The sequence below is a fragment of the Babylonia areolata genome, chromosome 26 (genome assembly GCF_041734735.1).
Source record: "Babylonia areolata isolate BAREFJ2019XMU chromosome 26, ASM4173473v1, whole genome shotgun sequence".
NCBI classification, from domain to species: Eukaryota; Metazoa; Mollusca; class Gastropoda; order Neogastropoda; family Buccinidae; genus Babylonia; species Babylonia areolata.
The window spans coordinates 3,185,001-3,195,000 of NC_134901.1; the positions used below are offsets into that span (position 1 = coordinate 3,185,001).

Below are 10,000 nucleotides of genomic sequence, written 5' to 3' on the forward strand. Positions count from 1 at the left end.
TGCCAAAAGTCTCAAGAGAGAACCGAGGAATTATCAGCAGAGAGGAGTCAAAAGAGCGTAGTGTCCTAGAGGGATGGTATAGATGGAGAAGATCTGAAAGGTGTGGTGGCATATTGATGGAGACACTGAAAGCAAAGACATGCATTTAATTTTTTTTTTTTTTTTTTTTTTTTTAAGATTCTAGCCTTCACAGGAAGCCAGAGCAGTTATGTTGCACTCTTATGCCTGGGCTTACGGATCGCGAGTCGGACCACATGGTTCAGAATGCGTTGAGTTTCTTATCAGGGAGAGCAGCCATGAGAGAGTTACAGTTGTCCAGTCTAGACAGAATAAAAGAAACGGCAGCAGCACTGGAAAGGACGGAGCGAATTGGACCTAATCTACATAACTGACAGAACAGAGCGCGGCATAACTGTTTGACAGATCAGAACTCGCTACCCAACCATCTTCCCATTTCTCATGACATTTCCCATCTTAAAACAAATTCCCGCTTGCTTTGAATAAATTAAAAATAATCAAATAATTAGAAACTTGATTTGATTTTATTGTAGGTATACATTTTTGTAATAATTTACTTTCTAAGGTTATCAAATTTTGGACATTATACTAAAAACTGGAAACTCATTTCCAATAACACCTATCGCATCACAGTTAATACAACTGCATATTCCTCGTCGTGCTCGCTAACTTCATTTGGTAATTTATAATTACTACTGAACTGAAATAAAGGTATGACTACACACGGTTCTGGTGCTACAGACAAAGGTACAAGTGGTAAACCTGTAGACATGGGTACAAAACTACATATATGGGTGCAAACCAGCGGACATGGGTACAGACCTGCTAACTGCCAGCTGCTGTGTTTTGAGCGGATTTCGAGATGCATTTTGCTGCGCTCAAAAAGAAAATGCTACGGTCAGATTGACAACAACAACACACGCACCATAAACCAACAAACAACAAACAAACAAACAAACAAATCCCTTCCTATTTCCCCAGGATCGGTACGAAGACAATACTCACAGACGACCAAAGCGCGGTTGACCCCATATTGTCTTGGCCATTTAGCGTTGACGTTTCAAATTTCAGCCAATCACATCTGACTTCTGTTTCAGCACACGTTGTACGGAAGTCTCATCGCCATTATTGTTGAATCGGCAGTGTTGCAACACCAAGCGTTGCTGATTTTTTTTTCTTATTCATTTTGTTCCAGTCGCACCCAGATGTTAGTTTGATCAACAACAGAACATGACACACGGGCCTTTTATCATGATGCACATATATGTGACTTTTGCAAAAAAAAACATATAGTCGTGTGGAGCTGACAAATGACATTTGCTACTGACACTGTTTGTCCAAAATGTTACTGACACGTCTTGCTCGGGGGTGGCAGGTCTGCGGGTACAAAACAGTATCTATGAATTCAAACCAGCAGACGTGGGTACAAGTAATGGCAGAGAAGCAGACATGGGTACAAAGCAGCACAGAAGATACGGGTACAACCAGTTACGAGAGTACCCATAGCTCTTTCATACGCAACTCTTTTTTTTTCTTTTTAAAAAATACTTCTTATATTCAGAACCAATCAACTCAAAACCGTAACTCTAAACCCAAAGTCACATTTCATCATGGTTTTATCTTTTGTTTTCCCCCATCATATCTGTTTCAGGGACACATCAGGACACAGACATACAGCGACCCCCCCCCCCCTAAAAATCACCCCTCCGAGTCTGGTAATTATTATAAAATAAAAAAAAAAGAATAAATAAATAAATAGTTTCGTCGGCAGTACTAGGATATTGTCAAAATCATTCTCTACACTCATACAGTTTTGGTTCTGTCGATTACTGTAAGTACCCCCCCCCCCCCCCCCCAACCACCTCCTCTCTCTCTCTCTCTCTCTCTCTCTCTCTCTCTCTCTCTCTCTCTCCCCTGTCTCCCTTCCTACCTCCTCCCTCCCTCTTCTATAGATTGAATTTGCCTATTTCCTCCAGGAACGACATTGTACTGTCTAATCTGGCGTTATACATTCACAAAGTACTAAAAAAAAAAAAAAAAAAAAAGAGGTTGCGTATAATTGCACCTATATATATATATATATATATATATATATATATATATATAAAGAATTGTACGAAGTTTTCCTTAATAAATATTATGATCCATAATTCATCGTCCTATTACAAGGTTCACTTGTGTAATAGGTGATGGATTGCCTTCATCGGTTTGGGGCATTTTGCCGAACACTGAATAAACTCTCGCTCTCTGTCTCTGTCTCGGCACTAAATAAACCCTCTCTCTCTCTCTCTCTCTCTCTCTCTCTCTCTCCGTGGGGTGTTAATGCTCTCATTAAAAACTCTTGCAGATTGCAATCTGCGCGCTTCCCAAGACAGAACAAGACGATCTTATTTAATAAATACCCCCCCCCCCCTTCCCCACCGCCGCATGCCGCTCCAAGAAGTTGCATGGAACGTATGACTTGAAAAAGTCGTATCAAATTCTCTTGAACAAATATTAAAATGTCAAAAAGCTGATTTCACAAATACCAAGAAAAAAAAGGGCGTGTTTTAAACTTAAAATACACAACTGCGACTGGAGGCCTAAAAAAAAAGAAAGAAAAAAAAAAAAATCATGATCACTGTTATTAGCGTTAGGAACGTTACTCATTTTGTAAAGCAAGATTTACATTGATAATTAACAAGGTATGGAATTTTAGAGCATTCGGACGTTCTCAGAAAAAAAAAGTCAGATATTTGTTTTGCCATTCATTGAAAAAAAGAAGAAGAAAAAGAAAAAAGAAGTATACATAATTATATATATATATATTATTGTTATTATTATTATCATCATCATCTCCAAGTTCTCCATGGTTGCGCTGTAAACATTCATTTATCGGAAATCCTCAGAAAAGTCAAAGAATATCAAAAAGAACAGGTACAAGGCCATCACACCATCGATCGCCTCAAAGAAATAAAAGCAGAGAGAGGGAGCGGCCGTAAGTCTAACATGAAAGGTAGAGCACGATGCTTTGCAAATCAAACAAATATCGGCATCATTTCCAAACCAACATTGCGCAAATTTCTTCCAAATTACTTCAAAACGGAACAGAGTCTCTGTGGGCTTTTCCAAATACAACAGATTGAGTAACACACTAGACGACACGTTCTTGGCATCAGAGATCTTTTCCCATCCCTCTTGCGGCCAATCAGTGGCAGCCTCTGCGCGTGTGTGTATGTGTGGGTCTGTGTGTTTGAGTGCGTTTGTGCATGCGCGAGGGTGTAAGTGTACGCAAGTGTCAGGAGAGTTCTGTGCATGTGTGTGTGAGGGAGGGGGGGGGGTGCGGAGGGGGGTAGAGGATGAGGTATGTGAGTGTATGCATGCCTACACTGTGGGAGCAACGGGATATTGGAACGTGCGGGTGTATATATATATATCTTTATATATATGTGTGTGGGGTTGGGGGTGGAGGATATGGGCGTATGTGTGTGTTTGTACAAGTAAGTGTTCATCTGTGTGTGTGTGTGTGTGTGCCGTGGAAGCTGCGATACGTAGCAAGGAAATGAGTGAGTGTGTGGAGGAGGGGGGTAGAGGAGGTGCAGGGTAATGTGTGTGTGTTGGGGCTCATGTCCGTTTATGTGTATTTGACTGTGCTTTCATATCTGTGAAACTGCATGTTTGGTGCATATCTGTTATGCATGTGTGGGTGTATGTGTGAATGTGTCTTCATGTTTTACATTTATTTGCTTATTTATCATCATTGTTGTCTTATTTATTATTATTAATTATTATTATTATTACTACTACTACCTTTTTTTATATTATAATTATTTATTTATTTATTTACTTATTTATGTACGCTTATAGTTGACTTCATCAAGTTTTTGCGCCTTATACATATTATTAGTAGTGGTAGTAGTTGTTTTTTTATGTATTTATCTATTATTTATTCACCTTAAAAAAATGTTTTTTAATTTTATTTATTTATTTTTTAATGTATTTATCTATTATTTATTCACCTTTTTTTTTTTCAAGGACTGACTGAGCGCGTTGGGTTACGCTGCTGGTCAGGCATCTGCTTGGCAGATGTAGTGTAGCGTATATGGATTTGTCCGAACGCAGTGACGCCTCCTTGAGCTACTGAAGCTGAAACTGAAACTAATTTATAATGTGGAACACCAAGTTCTCTTCCTCTCTGAACAGAGGCAGTCCGGTAAATTTGTTAACGTTCTGAAACGCTCGTTTCACCTGGAAAATGCAAGTGGGTGCATCTCTACAGTTGCAAATGCCTTTTGGATTTGGTTTCCATCAGACTTACACGTGTGCGAAGAGGAGGGAGGGGGTAGGGGTTTGGGTTGGAGGTGGGAGGGGGGGGGTAAGAATAGCGTGATATGTGTGAAGGGGGTGTAGATGTGTTTCACTTTGGGGAGGGGGAGGGGAGGAGAGAAGCAGGGAAGGGGGGGTGCGAGAGGAAATCATGCTTTCATGGCGCGATTGGAGCTTTCGGCTTACGTCATCAAAACACTTGAATGTCGAGTCTTTCTCACACTCAGCAGACACGCACACGCACACACCCACCCACACACACACACACACACACACACACACACTGTGTCTTTGTCTTTTTCTCTGAGTCTCTCTCTCTCTCTGTCTGTCAGTCTCCGTCTGTCTGTCTCCCTCTCTCTCTCTCCCTCCCTCTCTGTATTATTGTTTCGTTTACCTTCCCACCTGATCCACTTCCTTCATCCTCCGCCTCCTGTCTCCCTGTCTCCTCCCGCCTTCTCTCTCCCTAATCAGCAGAAGTGCATGATAATGTTTTAAATTCTGTTTTTATTTGTATTTTGAGTTCATCTTTTCTATCTAATTGAGGTTTTGTGTATTTTGGTTATACTGTTCAGTTTTTTTTGTTTTTTTTGTTTTTTTTTTAAGACACGAGAACTTCCCATTTTAGCAAGTTATTTTTTTTCTCTTTATATCTATCTGTCTATCTATCTTTTTTTTCTTTTTTTTTTTAGACAAATATATATATATATATATTTTGGTCCAAATTGTTCTTTTGAAATGATCACTTGATTTGTTTCTCAACCCTTTTAAGTAAGGGCTTTGATTTCATAAAGTCGTTGGCGTTTTCCTTTTTTTTTTTCTTTTCCCTCCTTCTTCCTTTCTTTCTCTTTTATTGTTGCCTTTTTTCCTCCTCCTTCCCCACCACATTCATTTCTTCTTCTTCTTCCTTAAACTTCGTTTGTTTTGTTTTTATTGATTGAAAAACGTTTGTTGTTACGAGGACATGGTGAAAAGAAGCTTATAGCTTATCCCTTTACCCCAAGAGGAACATTCGAGTTCCAGTTATGATGATGATGATGATGATGATAATGATGATGATGATGATTTATGTGTTGCAGACACGGGGTGGCAGGCGGGGTAACTAACTCAGCAGCAACAACCTAGAAGAGGTGTTGTTGTTGGTGGTGGTGTGCCTTAGTGAAAGACCCTGCCTACCTGCTGCTGAGACAAGGAGACAAAGACAGACGCCTCTTCCTACTCCTCCTCCTCATTCCTCCTCCTCCGCCTCATCCTCCGCGTTCTACCACGTCCAGCTGTGCTGATTCAGACCTTTGTGTGATTGCTCTCTCAGTTCTGTGAAGTGGAAGCCGGTGCATGTATTATACAGTCACCAGCTGTGTTGTGGGAGACTAAGGACAATCTGTTGTTGGTGGAGACACTGCTGGCAGAGTTGAAGGTGTTTGTCTGAGAAGGGACCTGTACACTACTGTAGAACCATGGCTTCCAACACGACGTGTCGCTGGAAGGAGCGGGACAACTACCGGGACGTGGTCGTTGTGGGTGAGTTGGTTAGTTGGTTGGTTGGTTGCTGCCTTGTCTGTGGTGGTGGTCTTGTTCTTATTTTGATGCTTTGTGGCGTGGCGGACTGTCTGTGTGTGTGCACGTGGTCGTTGTGGGTGAGGTTTTTTTTTTTGGTGGCTTGGTTGCTGTCTTGTCTATGTTGTTGTTCTTATTTTGATGGTACTTGGTGTGGCGGACAGTCCAGGTGCACGTGGTCATTGTGGGTGAGTTGGTTGGTTAGTTGGTTCCAGTCATGTCTGTGGTGGTGATGTTGTTGTTATTTGAGGCCATGTGGCAGTGATAGACCATCTGTGTGCACGTGGTCGTTATGGGTGAGTTTGTTGTTGTGATGTCTGTGATGATGGTTGTTATGATTAGCTCTGTGCACATACGCATGCGCGCGCGCGCGCGCGTGTGTGTGTGTGTGTGTGTGTGTGTGTTGTTCTGCTTAGACGCATCTGAGCAATATTTTGAAGGACATCGGTTTAACTCTTCCAAAACGCGTCCAATGCGTGGGTTGTGCATTTTGCATCTCAGCCCCGATATATATATATATATATATATATATATATATATATATATTCATTCATATGTACATTTTTTTTCGCCCATATTTTCTTTCTCTACGTTAAACTGATCTTTCACACTCACACCCCCCACCCTCTCTTTCTTTACCCCCTCGCCCCCCGCCCACCCTTTTGTTTTTCTGTCTCTCATGTCAATTTCAGTCCATGTCAGACTGAGACTGGTTCTCTGCATTTTTCTTTTCACCCTTCGAACGCTTTTTTTTTTTTTTTAACCTGACAGATATTTCCCCCACTCCCCTCCCCCCCAGACCGCTTTTTTTTTTTTTCTTTTTCTTTCACTCTTGTGTCTGTCTCGCTCATTTTCTGTCTCGCTCGTTTCTGTCTCGCTCATTTTCTCCCCTTTCTCACTAGTCAGTTTCAGCCTGTTGGAATGTGTCTCCGATGCTTTGGTATTTTACATCCGTTCAGTCGAACAGCGAGTGGGCGTGAAAATTGCCCCCGAACCCCCCCTCCCCTCTCAGCCTCTCTCACCGCCCTCCCACGCCCCCCCCTTTTTTTTTCTTCTTTTTTTTTTTTTTTTTTTCATGCATTCTTGTGCTTGTCGCATTCGTTTTTATATACCTACCTCACGCCCACCCTTCCCGCTTTCTTTCTTGTCAGTTTCTTTGTAGTCAGTTTGACCCTCATGGAATAGGTTATGAATTGATGCGTGGTATTTTACAATCGTTCAATCGTACAGCGAGGAGAAATGAAAATTGCCCGTTTACCCCTTCTCCCGCTTTTTGGGGGCTGGGGTGTTGGGGGGTGTCCATGGACCACGCTTTTCACCACCTCTAGCTCTCCTCCTCCCACGCCATATCTCACCCCTGCCCACACAACGCATCAAATTACCACACCGCATCACCCCTTGCCCCCCGGCCCCCCCCCCCCCTCACTCAACTCCCCCCACATTAGTCCTCTCCTCTATCTTTAATGTTATAACAGTTGTTAGTTCTCTCTCTCTCTCTCTCAGCAAGACAATACACACAGCACGCCACAAACGTTACATAGAAATAGCCATCAGTTGCTGGCATGTATTCGTGTTCAGATAGTCAGGGATTTCTTTTGTATGTATGTATCATGCAGGACATTATTCGGTTCATGTTTTGACCATCTACGGTACAAAGATAAACTTTTGTTAGATCCCTTTTCACGAAGGGATTGTGGGGAAATGAGCGGGTGGATCGTTGTGTGAAGAAAGGCGCAATGAACATTTACAATGCCATAGAAATTCGTATTCCACATTCATTATTGGAGTGATGGCCTAGAGGTAACGCGTCCGCTTAGGAAGCGAGAGAATCTGAGCGTGCTGGTTCGAATCACGGTTCAGCCGCCGATATTTTCTCCCCCTCCACTAGACCTTGAGTGGTGGTCTGGACGCTAGTCATTCGGATGAGACGATAAACCGAGGTCCCGTGTGCAGCATGCATTTAGCGCACGTAAAAGAACCCACGGCAACAAAAGTGTTGTTCCTGGCAAAATTCTGAAGAAAAACCTTCTTCGATAGGAAAAACAAATAAAAAAACTACACGCGAGGAAAAAAAAAAAAGGGGGGGGGGGGGACTGGATGAAAAGAAAAAGAAAAGAAAATAAAAAAATTAAAAAAATATATATATATATACTTTATATATATGTGTTATATATATATGTGTGTTATATATATATATATATATATATATATATATATATATATATATATATACTTCCAATGTGACTTGCATTTGCGGCAATGAAATTGCCCCCGTGCATATCATCCATAAATGTGAACAGTTAAAACATTATTTACCCGCATACACACACACACACACACACACACACACACACACACACACACACACACACTCGTGCGCGTGCATGCACACACACACACACACACACACACACACACGAGCGCCCCAACTGCATGTCACCGTTTTCCGAACGTAAGTGAAAGAAACGTCAGAACAAGCTGTCGTTGTGCTATTACTTTAATTAACGTACGAGAACTGGGGGGTGGGGACAGGAGGAGAGCGGTGGCATTAAAGAGAAAGAGCGTTCAGAACGCGCGCGCGCGTGCATGTGTAGGTGTTTGTGTGTTTGTGCACGCGCGCGCGCGCAAGCATATAAGTGTATCGGATATGGTTCAGTCATCTGGTGTGTGTGTGTGTGTGTGTGTGTGTGTGTGTGTGTGTGTGTTATAATATGTCTTCTTAGAGAGGGAATCTTTCTGCAAGAATGTCAACATTGCTTTGAGAGATAGTTTTCAAAACCTATGGAGACATGCTCTAGATGCGAGTAGTAAATGTTTGTTTTATCGAAATTTCAAAAGTGGGTTTGGTAGAGAAAAATAAATAAGTCAAATGCCTGATAATTACGTTATCAGCTTCTTCAGATTTCAAAGTAGTAATCATAAGCTTGAAATAGAAACCAGGAGACACAAAGGCATGCCGCGAGAGTTACGGCTTTGAAAGGTTTGTAACATGACTGTGATCGGGGATGAGTTTCATTTTATAATGGAATGCCCCAATTATGATCGAAATAGATATGTTTCTAAAAAATGTTTGTCTCCAAAATCGGTTTTTAATCTCTGTGATATGCTCAAAGGAGGCACACAAAAAAAAAGAAAGAAGAAAAAAAAGAAGTCATTTTAGCTGTAAGTAAGATGATTAGATTTGCAAATGTTGCCTAGCTACACTTTTGGAGTTAAAAGACATTTGTGTATTCTCAACTTTTATGTGACATTGTTGTGTATTTGGATATGTTTTTTCTGGGCATGAAAAGATTATTTTGCAGTAATCCTCCATACTCCTATAGAAGTGAAAGGATAATTAAAACATGAAACTTGAAACGTGTGTGTGTGTGTGTTTGCTTCTGGAATAAACACATCCGAACAAACACTGCCAACAGGAGGTACGTTGCGGGGAAGTTTAGAGGGGGAGGGGGAAAGGAGGTTGAATAAATAAATGAATAAATAAATAAATGTGTGTGTGTGTGTGTGTTATATGTCTGTATATACATTTAACACAAAAAAAGGGGGGGGGGGGTACAGGACAGCTAAAGACTAGAAAAGGGGGTAGATGGATTGCCTTAAGCCGAACCCGGTGACAGGGACTTGAAAATGTCAGGTCTTGTCCTTGTGACATTGATCAATGCGTCATCAGCCTGTTAAAAAAATATATATATATTTTTTTTAATTTTTATTTTTTATTTGTACTATAAAAACAAATAATGCAGGAAAAAAGTGAATGTGCAGTTTGTCCACCATAGAAGGACCGCCGAGATGCCAGCGAAGCCCTGGTTAAAAGGTCCCACAGCCTTTATACGGCCATCGTTGGGTCGTTGGTTTCAGTTTCTGAAGGAGGCGTCACTGCATTCGGACAAATCCATATACACTACACTACACCACATCCGCTAGGCAGATGCCTGACCATCAGCGAAACACAGTTAGCTTTGTCTGGCCTTGTGTACCTATCAGAGTAGACTTCTGTAAAATTTTGCCAGAGGACAACCCATTTGTTGCCGTGTTTTTGTTTGTTTGTTTGTGTATTGTTGGTTGTTTTTTTTGTTTTTGTTTGTTTGTGTTTTTTGTTGTTGTTGTTTTTGTGGGTTTTTTG

General features: G+C 41.3%; 1 protein-coding gene across 3 annotated transcripts in view; it reads left to right on the forward strand.

The window, feature by feature from the left end:
• Window positions 1–10,000, forward strand: part of LOC143300660 (oxidative stress-induced growth inhibitor 1-like) — an 85,469-nt gene that overhangs the window by 49,822 nt on the left and 25,647 nt on the right. For all 3 annotated transcript variants that reach the window (XM_076614490.1, XM_076614491.1, XM_076614492.1), the window contains one exon: window positions 5,400–5,841. In XM_076614490.1, coding sequence (XP_076470605.1) covers window positions 5,778–5,841 — 64 coding nt within the window. In that variant the 5' untranslated portion in view covers window positions 5,400–5,777. The remainder of the gene's footprint in view (window positions 1–5,399; window positions 5,842–10,000) is intronic.